The 20,922-nt window shown below is 36.4% G+C and overlaps 1 protein-coding gene and 1 long non-coding RNA gene across 2 annotated transcripts in view; one reads left to right on the top strand and one right to left on the bottom strand.

The window, feature by feature from the left end:
• The window catches only part of LIN7A (lin-7 homolog A, crumbs cell polarity complex component), a 144,766-nt gene that overhangs the window by 42,195 nt on the left and 81,649 nt on the right, over positions 1–20,922 (top strand). Inside the window, exon 2 of the mRNA XM_032170827.2 lies at positions 8,599–8,717. Within this exon, the coding sequence (XP_032026718.1) occupies positions 8,599–8,717 (119 nt within the window). The remainder of the gene's footprint in view (positions 1–8,598; positions 8,718–20,922) is intronic.
• LOC116479053 (uncharacterized) overlaps positions 11,840–20,922 on the bottom strand; it is a 103,994-nt gene continuing 94,911 nt past the window's right edge. Inside the window, exon 3 of the long non-coding RNA XR_009208842.1 lies at positions 11,840–12,148. This is a non-coding gene — a long non-coding RNA (uncharacterized LOC116479053). The remainder of the gene's footprint in view (positions 12,149–20,922) is intronic.

Here is a 20,922-nt window from a genome sequence, read left to right as displayed (position 1 = left end):
AATTTTTAGGCACCTCGAAAAACTAGTAATAAGTCAGTAGCTGGTGTTATTTATTTACCAGAACATCACTGTTACTATCGCTTGTCGCCTTGATTACAGTGTGCCACTGACACTGGTTTTGTCTGACCTTCCACATGTAGGCTTACTCCCTCACTTTAGCATCTCTGCCCTTTCTGTCCTCCTGTCTGGATGCTCCTCCTTTGGATCTTTACATGGCTGACGTTTCCAGTCTCAGTCCATAGGTCATTTCCCAGACCTTTCCCAGATTGGCTTCCATGACGATCTTAATCAAAAGACCACTGTAGGTTACTCCAGTGTCTCTATAGCATCAATATTATCCCGGAAACCTAGAAAAGCACCTTTAAAGTCACCTGCTCCCCTGGCAGCTAGCTTGTATTTGGTTGAAAGCCACAGATAACCAAACAGTGAAGCATATATTTTTTCTCACAGACAAGCATCATGGGGTTGGACAGTTCAGGGCTAGTTCAACAGCTCAGTGAGGACATTAGGCCTGTGTCCTTTCCTTCTTCCTGCTCCACCATCCTTAGCACATGGCAGTTATCTTCGTGATCACAAAATGGGAGTTTTACCTCCAAGGCACTTCAAGGCATTATATCTGTCAAAAGAAAGGGGAAAGAGGAAGGGTGCAAAGATGAAAATGTTGAAGGCTTATGCCAGCAGTTTGTCCATTTCGAAGGCCTTCCTGGAAGCCATACCCAGTGACTTTACACTTAATACAACTTGGCAAAATTGCAGTAGAGTCTGGAAAAAGAAGTGCATTCTCTTTTCAGTTTCTGTAGTAGAAGATGGCAAGCGATTAGAGGGTTGTGGATGGCTTTGGGATAGATAATCCATATTGTTAGCTTGAGTGCTCAACACATTTTGTGGAATTAGTGAACAGTAACTTTAAATGACCCAGCTGCTTCATTATCCACGTTCCAGCTTTGGATGCATCATAAGTCAAATTCCACAGTCTAAATGTCAATCAAGTTCATGAAAACTCATCATTAGAGAATGAAAAGATAATTGAACTCCTTTAGATCACTGTAAGCTCATCCCTTTTAAATTCTAATTTTTTAAGTTCTAATATTTTGTTCTTGTTTTTGTTTTGTTTATAATGTTCCAGCTATTTTGAAGGAAGTCTTTTGACAATGTGGCACTTTACTATCAGGCAATTGATGATGATGTGATCATCTTTCAATGATCCACTGTCATCACTATAAACACATTGGTAATACTATAATGTAATATGAGGCTTTCGGCAATGTTATAACTGTTTACCCAAGCTCACAATTGTCCACGTTGCTGTATCTAAAAAATAAATTTGCCATATCTTTATTATTTTATTTTGAATCCCTTTTCTGTGGCAGGGTAGAGGAATAAACAAGAGCACAGGCACTGGAGTCAAACACAGCTGGTTTTGGATTCTGGCCTCTCCATTTGTTAGCTGCATAGCTTTGGGCCAGATGATTCATCTTTCTGAGCCTTAGTTGTTTTTATTTTTTTTTTAACTGTGCAGTATAAATAATAGTAATCTCTTGATATAATAGTAAGGATTTTACATGGTGATCTAAGTGAGACAAGTAAGCACTGACTAAATGATGGCCATTAACTCATTTTGTTCTGGACCATGTATTAAACTCAGTGATCTGCAGAGTGCATTTGTGAACCACTTCTTGCATCAGAATCATCTGAGATGAGTACTGAAAGAACAGATTTTAAGGCTCCACCTCTCCCTCTCTTTTTTTAATCTCAATTTTTAATATCCCCTTATCTGTAGTTTTGCTTTGTGTGGTTTCACTTTCCAAAATTTCAGTTACCCTCAGTCAATCGCAATCCAAAATTATTAAATCAAAAATTCTAGAAATAAGCAATGCATAAATTTTAAATTGTGCACCATTCTGAGAAGTGTGATGAAAATCTTGCACCATCACACTCCATCCTGCCTGAATCTTCCCTTTGTCCAGGGTATCCGTACACTACCCACCTGTTAGCCACTTGAAGCCATCTCAATGCTAAACTGTCACAGTATCACAGTGCTTATGTTCAAGCAACTCTTATTTTACTAATAATGGCCACAAAGTGCAAGAACGGTGATGCTGGCAATTTGGATATGCCAAAGAGAAATCATAAAGTGCTTCCTTTAAGTAAAAAGGTGAAACAGATTGACTTAATAGGGAAAGAAAAAAAAAGTCAGATGCTGAGGTCACTAAGATCTACTGTAATAATGAATCTTCTATCCACGAAATTGTGAAGAAGGAAAAAGAAATTCACGTCTGTTAAGCACCTTAAACTGCAAGCTATGGCCACAGTGCATGATAAGCGCTTAGTTACAGTGGAAAAGGCTTTACATTTGTAAGTAGAAGACATGAACAGAATCATGTTTTGATAGACGACATTTGAGTTTAGTACTAGCTGTGGTTTTAGGGATCCATTGGGGATCTTGGAACGTACTCCTCGAGAATAAGGGAAAACTCCTCTAAACGGTCCAGGGGTAAATTTGTATGTTAACTAAAATTTAAGAACCTCAAGCAAGGACTTGTTGATCAGATTAGCTTAGAGAAGGAGAGGTTCCTGGAATGATTTTAAGTGTTTGGATTCATGAGCCACATTTCAAACGGAGCCCAGATTCTAGAGTCGTATTGCCTAGATTCACTACTTACAAGTTCTTTCCTTAGAGGAGCAATTTTAACTCTATGGATCTGAGTTTCCTCCTCTATAAAACAGGGATAATAATAGCACCTCCCTCTGAGTGCCGTTAAGAGAAGTAAAATGTTTAGAACAAGGACGTAATCAACGCTATATGTGACAGTAATTAGTATTAGAAGTAACATTGTTATTAGAATTCCCAATGTGTACCTCAGGGCTCGACATCAGTGATTCACAACATGACTATAGATTATGATCACTGGTGCCTGAAAATCCTGATTCCCAGGCCATGCCCCAGACCGAGGAAGTCAGAAATACAGGTATATTTGGGGAGGTAGGATCCAGACATCTGTGTTTATAGGGCTCCCAGATAATTCCACTGAGCAGTGAAGGCTAAGAACAACTCCAGTCTATCACTTAAATGCTCTCCAGGTGACTCTGATGATCATTGAATACTACTTGTCAGAGGTATACTGATAAATAGAATAAAGGTGAATCTTTATTGAGGAGAGAAAGGTTAAGAATTCAGCCTCTGACCAAGAAAGCCTACAGAGTACAGAGCTATGGTTAAAGTACTGAATGTCAAAGAAGAAGCTTCTAAAAGTAAAGCCATGATTGAAAAAAAATAATAGGCACAGAGTTTAGAATCACTTAGATCTAGATTAGAAACCCAGATTTCCTACTTGTTAGTGAATTACTTAAACTTTCTATGTCTCAATATTTTCATTAGCATTATAAGGATTGTTATAAGGATAAAATGGGTTAAAAATGCAAAGCTCTTAGCATAAAATGACCTCCATATCATAGATGTTCAATAAAAGTTTACTACAGTTATTATTGCTTTTAGGAGTAATGATTAATGGAATGGGGTCTGTGAGGGAGAGCAAAGAGGCAAGTGTAATACGCAAAGTATTTGCCCTATGCGTTGGGAGAGTGATATTCATTAGAGGTGGCAGACAATAGGAGGAGTAGGTTCTAGGAAAATAATCCTTCTTGCTTTCATTGTGCTTACCTGGCAGCCTCCCCGGTTCTTATCTAATATTCTTCTTGATCTGAGTTATACTAGTAAACCCAAACTTCTCTGTTACTAATCAAATGTGATAGAAGAGTTTCATAAAACAAGCATCAGGAGGTTCTGAACAAGAACCTAAGGGAACTGTTATAAATAAACCACACACACTTTATTCCAATGGATTTAAGAATAAAAGTATGTTGCTGACTCGAAGCCTTCTTTTGCTTCCTTCTGGAACCTGGCCTTGCAGGTTTCTGATATTCTTACAGAACTGAAGGGAATCAGTATTCTGTTTAAAACTCCAGCCTCATATCCGTTTATCACTCCCACCTATTTGTTTCCAAAACGTCTAGGCCTGGCTGAAGGAACTTGATCTCTCCCACTTCTGGTTTTGAGACTTCTGTTGGCTTTTACCATCTGCTGTGTATCCCTGACATTATACTGCAAGACTCCCTTGGAGGGGTACCCACTAGATGGCTTAAGGGGTACCCCAAGATGGTTTAGGCTCCACTGGGCACTGCTTTTCAGCTGTCTCCCTCTGCTCAGACAGAGAGGGCAAGCGGGTCACCAAGTTCATTGCCTGTGCCACAAGGAAAGAGATGCTAGTCTCCCTTCTTTCAGGCACGCCCACTAGCTACAATTGTTTCTGTCAGAGCCTTCCTTACTTAGTTGTTGGAAGAGAAGCAAAAGACCAAGTACTGTGTCAAATTAATGATTTAACAATTCTTGAATTTTCTCTCATCTCCCAGTGACCTCTTATGAGGACTGGGAAAGGCCTGTGGTGTAATAGAAAAGGGTTGGCTCAGCTTTTATGTCTTAATGGAGACATGTCTGGTTTCCTTGATGGCTCTTTTTTGAACAATATTTTTCTCAGCTTTTGATGGTCTTAGAAATTATCTGGAAGCTAAAAAACAAAAATAAAAAAAACAACAACTTGTTTAGTAGATTCCACTCCTAGAGATTTTGGCTTAATTGGTCTGTGGTAATAGCTCAGGTAAAAAAAACTTCACGGGTGATTCCAATGAGCAGCCTTTGCTAACAACCTCCTTAGCACTAACTGCTATCATCTGTGGGCTTTTAGGACTAATTCTGAAACTCCTCAAAGAATCCCACTCAGCACCATGTTACACACTATATTAAAGAATAATAGTACAAGGGCTTCTGAAATTCTGGAATGAAAGAAGCCTAAAAAAATCATTTCATTCACTTTTCTCTCTCTGGGGTCTGTAAACTAACAATTACTAAGAATCACTTTGAGTATGTGCTTAAAAGGCATATTCCGGGGCCCTATCCTCACGCCTTCTGAATCAACGTCTCTCAAATGGGGTAAGGATTAGGCATCTGCATTTCAATAAGCTCTTCTGGGTGATTCTTAAACACATTCGCATATAGAACCAATAATATGTAGCAGAGGTGCTGAACCCTGGCTGCATATTAGAATCACACAGGGGCTTTAAAATTACCCATGCGAACTAGAGCAGTGGTCTCAACTGTGGCTGCACTTTAGCATCACCTGAAGGGCTTAAAAAAGCCCCATGCCCAGCCCCCCACTCTGTGCCAATCACATCAGAAACTCTCCAGGTGGGACCGACCTAGGTATTTGTGTTTTTAAAAGCCTCTCTGGTTGATTTTAATATGCAGTTAAGGTTGAAAACCACCGTTCTGGAGATTCTGGTTTAATTTGTTTGGCATAGGTCTCAGGCATTAATAACTTCTAAATGCACCCTAGATAATTTCAATGCACAGCCCAGGTTGAGAACTAGTAAAAATATTCAGGATAGTATCATTTTCAATTTTGCTGGACTTCACCCAGTGTAGTCTCTAATACTCTTCAGCCTGCAGATTTAGGCTTGCCTTTTTCTCCTAGTCCAGATCTAAGCAAGGCTTAACCCAGGCTGATAATAATCTGGAGTTCTCGATTCACGAGAAGTTACAGGTTCACACAGACACAGACCTCTAACACCTGCCTTTCTGAGCCAGTCTCATCAATGAATCCCTCATTCATTCAACAAATATGCATTAAACACTTGACATTTGTTAGGTATTCTGCATTTTAGGAACAGGGGATGATATGTGTCAGGACACAGGGACGTGGAATTCTGTGGATGCAACGAATAAGATATTTTGTTTCTGACATCTGAAGAAGTGTATACATTCACAGAGATAAAGGAGGGAGATGTACATGCAAACAGAGGGTAGTAATTATTATAATAGATGAGTGAACAAAGAACTGTGGAAATGCAGACATGATAGCAACTGAAGCTGCTTCAGAGAGTCAGGGAAGACATTGTTGAGGAGATGGTTTTTAAGCCAAGTCTGCCCTTATATGGCCTTAAACACCCATCATGATGTGATTTCTGTCTACCTCATCTCTCGCCACTCATATCTTGCTACTCTCACCCTGTTTTCAGCTTTAGCTATAATAAACGCCTTTTATTTCTTTGAATATCCCACACTCTCTTAACAAGCCTTTGATCTGCATTTATTCCCTTTGTCTTGAACATTCTTCCCTCCTTCTCCACTTACACCTCCTACCTAGGACTCTGCTTAGCAGTTATTTCCACAAATAGATCCTCCCTGACTTCTTTGATGATGATAAATGTCTTTGTTATACATCCATGGACAAGCCCGTAATGCTTCATTTATAGAACACACCCACTTTATTGCATGTCTGTGACCCCTGCCCCTCAAGCCTGTGAGTTCCATGAAAGCAAGAGAAAGGGGCTATCTCCTTCACCACTGTCTCCTGTGCACAGCCCAGGGCTAGCACTACTGCATGAATGAATGAATTGCATTTCAGGAACAGGTGAGGACATGTGACAAGACATAGGTGTGGAATTCTGTAGCATGTCCTAGAAATAGCAAAAATTTGGGATGGCCCCACTGTAGGATGGACAGGAGGAGGTGTTCTGAAATGAGCAAGAAGAAGTCAGCTGTTAAGGGCCTTATATGTAACCCTAAGTGCTCTGAACTTTACTCTGTAGGGAATGGGAAGCCAGGGAAGGTTTTATGTGCAGGAGAATAATAATTAGGATTACCATTCAGGATAATTACTATAGAAGCAATGTGGCAGACGGACTGAAAAAAGAAGACTAATTTAAAGGAGATCAGTTAGGAGATGTTCCAGTACTGCAAGCGAGAAATGAAGACTTCCATGAGAGTGATAGGGCTCTTTACAAAAGGCAATTCCAAGATAGAATCTACCGCACTTGCTGACTACGTGTATGCAAGAGGAGTGTGAAAAACACCATAGTTTTGCTTGAGCGGATGGCTTGTTAGGGGGAAGAAATTTTTGGAAATATGGAACAAAGGAAAAGAAGAGCGAGTTTTAGGGGAAAAAAAAAATAATGAGCTCTGAGAGTTCCATGCATCCATGGGCATCTAGGTAGAATTTTTCTCTGTTGTTGTTTTAGAGATAGGGTCTCACTCTGTCTCCCAGGCTGGAGTCCAGTGGTGCAATCATGGCTTACTGTAGCCTAGGTAGAGTATCTTTTGCAGTTAGAAATGCATAAAATCTCAGCTTGCTACCTTATTGATTACGGAAGTGTCTGGTTTTGCCCAATTGACTATGTAGACTTCCTGTTTATGTACTAAAAGACAGACTTTGGAAACTGGCAGTGTCACATTGATTTAATGATTTGTGCTACTTTGGCCCACGATTGGCAATCAAAATGACTACTTCAAAGAGAGTCTCCATCAAAGTCACTTTTTGTTATTTTATTCAGTTAGATACTTACACCTATGCTAACCCCACCCAGATTCTGAGGTGCTAACAATTTTATTGTAGGTGGCTATGCTATTATATTTCTTTCTCATTAGATTGCGAGCTTTGAAAGGGAGTATCATATTCTTGTTAAGCTGGCACCAAGCGTTAATAACAGAAACTCAAAATACTGGATGGATGAGTGAATGGATAAATCTATAAGGTGATGGCAGGGATGTGGGACTCTTTCTGGAGCTAGGCACTTAGGAATCGAAAACCTCATATCCTATGACGTAAATGCCTAAGTGGCTTTTCAGTGAGTTATTTACTGTAGCAACAAGGGTAGAAGAGATCACCCATAAGTATTTTTAAATTACCCTTTATTGAATTATTTTCTCTTGGCAATATGAAATAATCTAGGGAATTTTAAAGTTTATGGCTATAAAAGACTACATGTTTCTTAATACATTAACCTTTGATATTGTTAAGTGAAAGAGAAGGATTTAAAATAATTGTTATTGAAAACTCTTGCTTAGTACTGTTCTAAAGGCTGGTAGATGGGCACATGATCAGACTTATTTTGGGAAAATAACTTTCTGGACCATTTGAAGAGGCTGGAGGAGAAGAAATAATTCCAATTGGACAGAGGAGAGATGACGAGGGTCTGAAATAATGCAATGGCAGTGAAATGGAAAAAGCGCGTTAATTTTAATCACTATAATATACCATACCCTGAGGATACAATGGTAACCAAACCAGACAAGTTCCCACCCTCAAGAAGTTTATAGACAGATTGCGGAGATACACAGCAATCCATTCATCATAGTAATACATGTAACGTGTAGCTATGACAAATTGAAATGGGAAAGGAAAAGTTGAACTGAAAGGAAGCACCTCAGAGGTAAAATTGACGGATTAGTTTTGTTATTGGAGTATCAGAATAAATAATAGACATGTGTCCAACTCTTTACTGACATAATATTCAAATTCATTTGTATGACACAAATTACATGAAATCCCATCAAAGAAAATGTATGAAGTGACAAATGTGTGGAACAAATTAAAATGACCTTTTACCAAAAGATGAGACCAATAAGCTATGAATATAAGTTCTGATTATGCAATTTAATTCCACTTGCTTTTCAATGTCATCATCCAACTGGAATAATAGTACTTTGAGCTGATGAGATACAATTTATTCTAGGTTTCTCTATTTTCATTTTTTTTCATTCAGATGTTGCAAGAGCAATTGAATTACTGGAAAAACTACAGGAATCTGGAGAAGTACCAGTGCACAAGCTACAATCCCTCAAAAAAGTGCTTCAGAGTGAGTTTTGTACAGCTATTCGAGAGGTATGGCACTAAAATTTTAATAACTAAATTCAGCCATATGTCTTCTTCATAGAAAACATGTCTTCTCTACACAAACAGTTGAAATTGTTAAGATTGGAACTACATTTTAATTTCCTGTTTTTAGCTACTTGGACAGATGATAAAATATAATTTAGCCTGCTAAATTAGATCCAGCCAGGATTTATACATTCATATAAAACCAAATGTTGATCTTCTGGTACCAATGAAGGGACTGCCTAGCAGGTGACTGTTGCATGTAGTCTACGCTATTTAGTGGTCACATGAAGCCACCTGGAAATTCAGGTAGAAATAGTTATCATTAATGGGGGCTGAATTTGTCTAAAAAGAACATCTAACTAATTCTCTCCTAGGTAAATCTGAAGTAGTAACCTCCTACTCACTAAACATTACTGTCTAAGGCAATGGAAAATATACAGATAGGCTGGTATGCCTTTCTAGCAAATCTACATTGTAATCCTTTTTTGACTAATGGTTTCAAGAAGACTAAGGTGAAACAAGTATGTTGAAATTACTATTTGAATTTTGTATGGACTTGTGGTGGGATGGACCATTCAACTAATGAATTTAATTGGTTACAAGGGAAGCCACTTGAGACCTATAAGCTATATTGTTTTACTTGGTAACCCATTACTCCTTCCCCATCAGGAACCAGGTAATAATTCATTAGTTAGAACCTAAAGTCCATAAATCCATTTGCCCTGCCAAAGTCCTCAGTGATGAATTACCTACAGTTATTCCCTCCAAAGTCAGTTGAAACCAATGACTACCTAGAGAGTTTATTGTAGCATAGAGCAGGCACCTCCAATGAATGCTTGTTACTCCACCTTTCTCTTTACAACTCTTCTTGTGGCTAATGTATATTCTTTCACCTCAACAATACCAGTTTAGTCACTAGGCAGGAAAGACCAAGGTAAAGACATACAAAACTTCTCACTACAGATTTAAACTGGTGCCTATGCAATGCATGTAAAATTTGACCTTTGCTGGAATTTGTTGACTTATTCTGTGCTTGTGTTAAATATTTATCAGGTGAAGTGTTCACTATTTAACTTTTGTTAATATTGAACACAACTTAAGTACATAACCATAATAACGTCTCTAAGTTTTAACCTATGAATTTGATTGAAGGCTGTAAGGAAATTTCTCAGTATATGGATTCTTTGGCATTAGCTTCCCCTCAGTGGGAAAGGTATAAAATATCTCAAAACTGCATGAGTGTCCTCTTGATTATAATTGTCACTCCTGTGCTCACTCTGTAGACCAAGGCCAAATTTCCTACACTCTGTTTTCTTCCTTCACAGAGTGCCATTCCCCCGAAATTTGATGACCGATTTTTTTCCTTTTTAGAGATTCTACTATCTCTTCTATGTCTTAGAATTCTGCTTTCCACAGAAGTAACCAAAGGATAGGATACATCAAATATATACCTCTGCTCATTGAGTATGTGGCTTATGATGAATTCAAAGTCTCTACCACCATGGAACTCACAGTCTAGTGGGAGAAAACTATGATAAATAAATATATAATACAATATCAGAGTGACAAGACTAGAGAGAAATAAAGTAGGATTAGAGGGGTCAGGTTGAAGCTCTATTATTTAATATGGTCAGCAACAAAAGCTAATTAAAGTAATGGAACAGTCACACAAATATCAGGGGTCATAGTGTTCCAGGCAGAAGAAATCACAAGTGCAAAAACCGAATGCTAATATGTGTGCAGTAGAATAAGCAAGGTAGGCTCCCTAGAGGTAGCTGGAGAGCAGAACACATAGGCCTGGCAGGCCATATAGTAAGAACATTGGATTTCTTTCTAAGAATGGTAGGAAGCCTCTGGAGAGTTCTGACCTGATTTTATTTGTTTTTTGAAAATGTGTGTCTGGATGCTGTGATGAGACTACAAGTGCGAGTACAAAAGTAGAAACAAAGAGAGACTAGTGATAAAGTAGTGAGTAGATTGAGTGAGAGATGAGATGGTAGCAACTTGGACAAAGGTGGCAGCACTGCAAAATGGGAAGTTGTCTGATTCCAGATATATATTTTTGAGAGGAAAGTCAACAGAAATTATTAATGAACTGGATGGTGATATGGGATGTCAAAGAAAGAAGACTCTATTGAATCTTATGTTTGGGCTTGAACAGTTGAATGAATGATGTTATAATAAGGTGGACTAGTTTTGCAGAAGACTATCCAGGAGCTCCATTATGGACATAGTAAGTTGATGATGCTTTTGAGATATCCAAGCATAGATATCTAACAGGCATCTAAGTCTGAAAGCTGGGGGAGAAGTTGGGTCTGGAAATGTAAATGTGTTGTGGATATCTGTTCAAATAAACACACCAGCCTTTTTTTTTAGAGTTTGCTAAGGAAAATGAGTATGAAATTAAAATGAAAAATAAATATGAGGGCTTTATATAGGCATTATAAATACATCTAACAAACTCTTCCTATAGTAAAGTGGGTATGTGTGTCATTGGTAGTCCATAGAAGTCTATAACTGATCCATAGACAGTTTGACATTTTCACAGAGAAAGCAGATGATGTAATTTATCTACCTTACATTTTTATAAATTTGAACTAGTAAGATTAATTTTATATTAACAGTAAAGTCCTTAGTAATAATTTTGTTCTCAAAGGCAATGCACGTTATACAGGAATTGTAAAAGATTACTTCATCTTGGCTAACATTTTATGCCATTCATATGATATTGTTTATATTTGCTAAGTTTGGAATTTTCTTTATTATTCTTACTGTGTTGATTTACATTTACTGTGGGAAATAATAGTAGTAGCAAGATATAAACAACAATTCTGAATAATATTATGAATCTTTCTAGTGAAAAGTTCTTCAATTAAAATATAAAATATGAATGCATGTTGCCAGGCAGGTGAAACCAAATGCCAGTAAAGAGAAGTACAGCTATAAAGTATGATAATAAATGTCTCAAAGTTACATTTTAGTGAGCCTAGAATACTTCCTCTCCTGGTGTCTTGGGTACTGATTGTAATACTGACAAAAAAAAAAACAACTTTGAAGTTTTAGTTTTTTATTCAAATAATGCTCAGAATCTTTGTGGTTGTCTGAGTTTTTCAGAAATATTTGCTAGTTAATACTTTTCCTTGTGAAAGTTATTAATGTTATCATGCAAAACAGAGAAAAGAACAAAAATGACAGTGTCATCATTCTTAGTTGCACTCACCAGAGCAAAAACAGACACAGGTCACACTTTGGCCAACAAGATTGTAAAACATAAATTATGCTCAAAAAAGAAAGCAGGACAAGCTTTTGCCAAAAATATTTTTATTGCCTTACATAAGTGTAACAGTAGTTATTATTATATGTTGAAATAATTCCATATTTTGCTTTACATTTGGATGAAACCACTGAATCAGCTCCTGGCATATGTGCAGCACCTGTATAAAGAGAATAGTTTGATAAAATTTTATTTTTTTAACTAGAAATAGATGGCCTTAAAAGAGATTTGAAGCTCCCTTAACTATTTTTTTCTATAACCTGTAAGAAAGCATGAAAATATATGCTGAGATCAGTACTGAAGGAAGACCATCTACATATACAACTAAGAAAGGCATTTCTCTATCAAGAAATAACTTACACTTGAATGAGAATCCTCACACATCTTCATTCACAGAATACAGATAGTGCTAAGCAACACTTTTCTTAGTCATGTTTTATTGCTGAAGGATATCTAAAGATCCTTGATCAATATTTAAATTGCATCTAATCTGTGCAAGTGATTTCAAAGAACATGGCAGAGAAATGGGCTGACACATGATACTACTTTTCTATAATGAGCTGTTCTGGCTGATAAGAGCACATTTACACAAGTTTTTGAATGAGAGATGAAATAAATATTTTATGGTACCGATATTCTCAGTAAAGATCATTTCCGTGATTTCAAGTGACTTCAAGCTTTAGCTTCATACTGTATTAATTAGCTAGATTAGCCTAAACTTATTAATAGGGTTGAAATATGATGATTATGAAATGTTGATTTTTAATGAGAATTCCCTAAGACAACTGAATTGCAGTGCAAATAGCTCAATTGTCAAGAGTTAGACTTTGCCCCAAAACTTCATGTTCTTTGCACCTCAGAGAAAGAAATCAATAAATGTATGTGATCATATTTTAAGAAGACATCTAATACAATACAAAGAATACAGAGTACAAAGGAATTCTTGTGGCAACCAAAGTAATAAAAAAAATTAAAAATCTATGTGCTATCATCATCTTCCAAGTTGTAAAATATTCATGCTCCTGCTTTTCAGGATGATGTGCTCATTGACCTGGAGGGTGATGTGCTGCTAACAGTCGTCTGTTGTAAGGACTTATTCTCACATTTATAACTGCTATAGCAGGTTTGAAGCAAAAACGCAGAACACAATGTCATAATCACCAAAAACTGCCTTCTTTGGCTAATCACCAAATTGAATGTTAGTATTTTCTAAAGTAGTAGAACTATAGAATAAGAAAATAAATCAACCCTCTATGGAATGACTGTCATTTTGTGATAAGAGGATTTCAAAACTGGGCCAGTTCTCTACTTCTTTGTGCATGCTACAGTTGAATTTCTCCATCCTCTCTAAAACTATCTATGGTTATGATAACTGCTTTAGCCAATCACATGTGAGTGGAAGAAGCTATATGTTCCACTTCTTCATGGGAGCCTATGAGTAAGTAAATGATTTGCCATGTTCTCTTCCCTTTGCTAGACAACTAGTAATGTTTTGTGTGATAAATTATCAATCAGTCTGGGTTTAAGAATGGGAAAATAAAAAATATAGACTCTAGATAACCTTTTATGAACATGTAGTCTGAGCAAGAAATAAATCTTTGTTACTCTAAATCTCCAAGATTTAGAGATTATTGTACCTCAGCATTACCCAGGCTCTCCTGACACACATTGATACACAGTGATCAAACCAAATTTACTTTGGCCAAAGGTTATAAGCAGTATCAATCCTTCAATTGCTGTAAAACAAAATTAATGTTTTAAAACTATGTTGTATAAACTCTGATACATCTTTGAAAACTTATATGAAATTTGTAACCAATATAAGTACCTATGGCCATTAGATGGTTCACAGTTCTTAAAATTTTGAGAAACTTAGGTCACAAATTTTATTTGCTTCTTGATTATCTCTCATTTTCTCCTACTTTCATTATTATCTTTATAAAGGGATTTTTTTTGTCTTATGAACTTAAAGATATAATCAAGATAGGAGAAATATTTGGAGTTTATCCATCTACTGTTCAAGTGCTCCTGGTCCCCAGTGAGAATTATTTTTTGAAGGGAGTGGGAATTTTCACCACAATGCCTCCCAAGAGGGCTATGTGGGAAAGGTCACCGTGAGACATTCTGTCAGATCAGAGACAGAAGCAATGTTCTTAGAGTAGTGTTGTGGTCAAATTGACCAAAGTTTGAATCCCAACTTGGCTACCTATTTTTCCCTTCTCTAAAATTGTGTTTTTTTAGTTTAAAATAATGGACTAATACCACCAGTCTTGCACTGATCCTGCTAATTAAATATCATGTATGTGCAGCTACCTAGTACAGTGTGTGGTAGCCAATAATTACACAATCAATGGATTTTATCACTATTAAAGAGTAGGATCCCACAGTATCCCTAAGTATCGTGTTTTGATAAGTTAGGGAATGAATAACAGATAGAAAGAGACATGGTGGTTTCCATAAGCTGAATCGAAGAAAACACACAAGACTGGTATATTTATATTCATTACCCCACCATCAATAATTAAATTGAGCTATTGCACCCTAATTCCACAACCATATGAGAAGTAGCATTATGACAAAAGTTTTTGTTCTTGATGCTTTTCAAATTAATATCTATTAATGTCTTAATCTACTGTGTGGATGAAAACATAGAAGGAAAACTTAATCAGCTTTATAAGACAGCCACTGCTTGGTTGGGTGATACAACTTAGATTCAGAATTACCCTAAGAAAATACATACTTGGCTCATTAGTGACAATATGAGATAAAATAAGGATAATAGGATAAAGAGGAATTGGAGGAAGAAAGAATGGGAGAGAGTGAAGGATGAGAAGGAGAGAGGGAGGGAAGAAAAAGGGAAGAAGGAAAAAGAAGAGAAAAACAGAGAGGGAGAGAGAGAAGAAAGAAGGAAAGAAGGAAGGAGGGAGGGAGGGAAGTAAAGCTGATACTGAATCATAGCTGATTGTAATATAATGGAAAAGTGTAGAAAGAATATTGGCAATGGATTGTGACAAATCTGGATTCACATCCTTGCTTGACCACATCATTTTGTAATCTAGTGCCAAGTTACCTAATTTCTGTGATCTTGGTTTTGCTTATTCTCTTTTTTAAGATAAAATAAGACAATAATAACTACATAGAATTGTCAGAAAGATTAAATAAAATGAGATAGCACATTACATACCTTGACTACTACAGTGCCTAGCTTAAAGAGTTGACGATTAAGAAATGGTAGCTATTGTGGTAAAAATTTTGATGGATTAAGTGATAAAAAGCTAAAATTAAAAAGTTAAGAATCACCATTGTCATTGACTATTTTTCTGAATGGCCTAGCTACTAAAATAAGTCAAGAAAAATGTAAAATAGGTGTAAGTATTAGAATGAAAGAAAAATGATAACACTGTTATTACTCACAGATGATATGATCATTTATGTATAAAATCCAAAAGAATCTTTAGAGAAACCATTAGCATTGCATTTCTTTATATAATTTCACTCCTATATATTCAATAAAATATATACATATGTATGTCAAAAAAGCAATATTAGTTAAGAATAAGAAGATAATAGTACTGTAGTTCTTGATCATTCAAAAAATGCAATATTTTTAAATAGATGGCTCCAAATTTTCAGATAGATGTTAACACATTATAGTGGTTGTAGAAAAAGGCAACCAGCATAAAAAGAGATCTGGATACCTTGTTAGATGACAAGAAGTTAAGAACTTGGTGATATTTAGCCACATAAAGAGAAAAGTAATGCATAACATAAGATTTACCACCCAATAGTTGATGGGATAAAGGGCAAGAGAATTAACCATGCCAGAACACTGGATGAAAAATGGAAGAATCCAGATAACCAAGGATAACTAGAAATACACAACTATTACAAATGGGCTCATTTGTAATACAGGAAACTTCCTATATAACAACAGCAGAGATTAGATGGTGTATTTCAGATCACGTTAGAAAAGGGATATTTTAGTTAAAGATCATATACAGACTTTATGTTGCAGGTTAAGTAAGAGCAAACATATATATATGTGTGTGTGTGTGTGTGTACATATATATATATATATATATATATATGTCTTAGCTTTATTTTGTTTTCTTTGCTTTTTGTGCAAAAAATTGTTTATGGTAAAATATGTTTTTTGTTTTTTAATGTATTTAATGTTTTAATATTTTTATTGTTTTAAAATATTTTAATGTTTTCCTTTAAACATGGACAGAGTAGCATGTATTTTTTCACATAAAGTTACTATCCTTGTACAATGACATCTGGAATGGCATTGCATTCATCAGAATTAATGAAAATGCATCTGACATTATGTTTGTGCATATCTCTTTCTGTTCACATTAAACTTAGCTTAAGTTGGCAAATGTCAGAGAAAAGAAAGCTGATGGCTCCTACATTTCCTTTGATTTTATTTGCATTGCTAAATGTGATGGGACACAAAAGCCAGACTGTTTCTTGTGTGATAAGTTTCCTGCCAATGATAGGATGAAGTCAAGAAAGCTTATTTCTGAGCATCCTGAAAATAAATCACACAATGTAGATTTTTTTCCCCTAGAGAAGTTCAATTTTAAAAGGATGGAAATTTACCAAAACTTATATTTGCCCTAACATGAAACTTTTGACATGTTTCCAATCAAAAGAAACCATAAATAACTAGAGAAAGCTTTATCATTTCAAGTACTCTAGAAATGCTTGAGCTGGTTGGTTGCTTAGAATAAAAAAAAAATTAATAGCACCTCTGTTCACTTGATAGAACCTACTCTTGAACTCTGGTATTTTGCCAGTATTTCAAAGCCAGTTATGGTGAAAATAACAGCTGTTGTCATTCCCATTTGGCATGCAACTGGGTGAAAACTATGATTGTTTCAGTAAAACTCTGATTTTTATCTCTCACCCAAATGTCGATGTGTGTGTGTGTGTGTGTGTGTGTGTGTGTGTGTGTGTGTGTGTGTGTGTGTGTGTTGCCTCCTCCCAACAGAGTTTCTTTATAAAGCAAAACTCCTAATGGAACAAAAATCTTGATACTGCAAGTACATATGGAGTACATATGGAGTGTCTTGATGCAAGATCCAGCATAATTAATCTGGTGAAGACAGAGGTTCCACTTTTCATAGAGACATATTGCCCTCACCATCAGCATGCATTCGTGTGAAAGATACTGATAATTATCCCAAAAAGATGCTTTGCCTGCTCTGTTAAAAGCAACCTAATAATTTCACAGACATAGCCAGAAATCTAGAGTTTCAAAAGTTTTTACTTAGAAATGAAGCAAATTGTATTATTTTTACTATCAGAAGTTTTTTGGCTTTCCAATGAATAAGTGTTAATGCACTTGGCTGAACTTGGGTCAGAAATTTCATTTTATCTATTTTTTAAGTAAAGGAGAGCTGAATCTTAAAACAATTTGACAAGAGAGGTTTATTCATGGATGGACTTCCTTGTAGATGTTAGGTCAAAAAAAAATAAGGCTAGTCTTTCATTTTCAGATTTTCTGGTCTAGTATGGTGGCTCTGGAAACAACTGCCATTTTGGAGGAAGAAATTAGAGGTAAAATCTTGTGACCTTTCCACTGACATGAAAGTGCTGAAAGAAAGACTTTAGTGAGAGCAAGGGAGTTGAAAATGAGAAAGACATATCAGTTTATCCATGGAGAAGATCTACAAACATCTGTAAAGACTACAAAACTCTTTTAAAGGTTATTTCTGCTTAGACTACATAAAATTGAAAGGATTCAAACATCTTCCCTTGCTGACAAAGGCCGCATTGTTGACATTAAGCTTTCCAAAATTAATTTCATTTGACTTGAGGACAAAGGGTTTCATAGAACCTGAATTCACCTTGAAGTATCTTGGAGAAAGCTCAGGTGTCTTGACAAAAGTCTACTGTGCTCTGACTGATAGGGAATTTAATTCTGTTTGATACTGAAAGCTGTGTGAGCTGCAACTTTGAGCACATAGTGCTATTAAAACAGACGAACAATTGTTTGGATACTAAAAATAACACCAATATTTTCCTATAAAGGAAGGATCAGTCTAAATTTTAACTTCTTCCTTTTTTTTTTTTTTTTTTGGCTGCTCCATAGACACAGCAAGCAGGGCTATCCCATAGGCAAAGTGTTCCAGAGTAGCCTAAATTTTAACTTCTTACTAAGCCAAATAAAACAGCCTTCTCATTGAAAACTATTTTAAGCAGAACCTATGTTTTCTTTTTTTATATGATTTGGTTAGTAATTTGCATTTATGTTTTATTTAGAAAGATGTCATCAATTTTTACAAGAAAAATGAGTCATAATTATTTGTAAAATGTGAAATAACTCAATGTCAAATGCAAACAAATAAATAAATGACATGAACATTTACACACATGAGTGGATTTTTCTTGGGATAACTTCACAAACTTCATTAGATTTTCTAAAATGTTCATGATCTCTCCTCTCTCTCCCACCCCCTCCTACCCCCAAATAAAGACTAATTAATAAGGGACTATAATATCAGTTGAGAAACACTGCTCCACTAGGTAGTCAGTCCCCTGTGATCCTTCCAGTTCTGTGAATCTATAGTTACATAGCAAGCAATCTATGTTTTTCTTCATGTAGATTGCATCTGCATGAAAGGCTGAGCATGTATGGATACTTGGAATATGCAACTGTGTGAGACTGTGTGAATGGGGTAAGAAAGACAATGACTATGAAGATTTTTAAATTGATAAAAATAATACTACAGAATAAATGTATTTGTGAGAGGTGAAGCCACCTGGACTTCTGGGTCGGGTGGGGACTTGGAGAACTTTTCTGTCTTACAAGAGGATTGTAAAATGCACTAATCACTGCTCCATAGCTAGGATTGTAAAACATACCAATCAGTGCTGCGTGGCTAGCTAGAGGTTTGTAAAATGCACCAATCAGCACTCTGTAAAAATGCACCAATCAGCTCTCTGTGGCTAGCTGGAGGTTTGTAAAATAGACCAATCAGTCCTCTGTAAAATGGACCAATCAGCACACTGTAAAATGGACCAATCAGCATTCTGTAAAATGGACTAATCAGCAGGACATGGGCGGGGACAAATAAAGGAATAAAAGCTGGCCACCCCCGGCCAGCAGCGGCAACCCTCTTGGATCCCCTTCCATGTTGTGGAAGCGTTGTTCTTTCCCTCTTCACAACAAATCTTGCTGCTGCTCACTCTTTGGGTCTGTGCCAACTTTAAGAGCTGTAACACTCACCGCAAAGGTCCGTGGCTCCATTCTTGAAGTCATTGAGACCACGAACCCACCAGAAGGAACAAACTCCAGACACATTTGTTTTATTCAATTTTCTGAGAATATAATTTATCATTTTATCAGAGGAATTACAAAAAGAGAATGACCACATCACCCACTGGGAACAGAATTTTAAAGTATAGTTATAGTTCTATTTCTGCAGCTTTCTCTGAGTAAAGACACATTTTAATGATGTGTAGAGAGTGTTTGTAACATCAACATGTCACTTTCTGGTAGCAAGTACGGGAACCATCTTAGACTATAATTGCACTAATGGGTCATTGATCTTAAGGATATCTAAACAGACCCTTACAAATCGTCTATAATGACTGAAGGCTGTTAGTGTCATTATTGGGTAAATACTCAGCCCAAGCCTTTCTATTTGCTATTGCAAATGATAAAATAAACAGTGTATATTTCCAGAAGCTTATAATTACATGTATTTACACAGTAGTTCAAAATAATAGAGTCCTTGGAGAAGTTGTATTTTATATCAGTCAGATAGAGTGAACATTCTGTCTTCTGTTGAGATCACAGGACTGGAAATCAGAACTTCTATTTTTGGCACCACGGATGACAACTGTTTTTTTTTTTTTTTCTTCCCAGTGAACAAGTCATTTAACCTTTTCTTGGTTCAGTGTTGCCAACATAAATGGAGAGAAAGAAGTTCATTTGTACAAGCCATCTAAAATGAATGTTAAGTTACAAATGGACATTTTTAAGCCAGTTTGCTGTTATTTCCTGGGGGTAATTTGCATGTAAAAAGAAATGAACTTGGTATCATTCATAATTCAAATATATGCAAGGCGATTATTAGCTTACTCTCTTCCTTGCTTCTTTCCTCTCTTCCTTCCTTTCTTCCTTTTTTTTTGTCTCATAGGGAAATATAGATTTAGGGCTGAAAACTGATCCCAGCTTTTTTCATTATTTCCTTGCTTTTATTTGTATATAGTCTGACTGCAGTATTTTTTCCTAAAATATATTTATTTTAAGTTTATTTGTTTAAAATGTTATAAAGAGGTAACCATACTGTTGAAATATTTGGGGAGTGTTCTCTTTCACTTACTATAATACTGCTAAGATTCCATAATTTTTGCGTTGTTGTGATTCATTCGCTTTGGCTGCTGTGTGATATTTCATTGTGTGAAGATATCACAGTTTATAAAATCACTGTCTCTTATTGATGGACATTTGAGTTATTTCCAGGTTTTCACTATCGTGATTGGTACTACTGTCAACATACATGTGTCTCTGGTTAGATGACCAAGGCTTCTCTGGGGTATTTGTGTACATGTGGAATTTCTGGGTCATAAAGTATAAGAATATTCAACTTTTTTTTTTTTTTTTTTGAGACAGAGTCTCTCTCTGTTGGCCAGGCTGGAGTGCAGTGGCACGATCTCGACTCACTGCAACCTCTGCCTCCTAAGCTCAAGCAATTCTCCTGCCTCAGCCTCCCAAGTAGCTGGGATTACAGGCATGTGCCACCACACGCAGCTAGTTTTTGTATTTTAAGTAGAGACGGGGTTTCATCATGTTGGCCAGGGTGGTCTCGAACTCATGACCTCAGGTAATCCGCCCGCCTTGGCCTCCCAAAGTGCTGGGATTACAGGCATGAGCCACCGTGCCTGGCCAAGAATATTCAACTTTAAGAGACTATGCCA

This window comes from Hylobates moloch, unplaced genomic scaffold (assembly GCF_009828535.3).
Source record: "Hylobates moloch isolate HMO894 unplaced genomic scaffold, HMol_V3 SCAFFOLD_12, whole genome shotgun sequence".
In the NCBI taxonomy this organism is placed as follows: domain Eukaryota; kingdom Metazoa; phylum Chordata; class Mammalia; order Primates; family Hylobatidae; genus Hylobates; species Hylobates moloch.
Note: the sequence above shows the minus strand (reverse complement) of the source record. Positions and strands in the feature narration are given on the sequence as shown.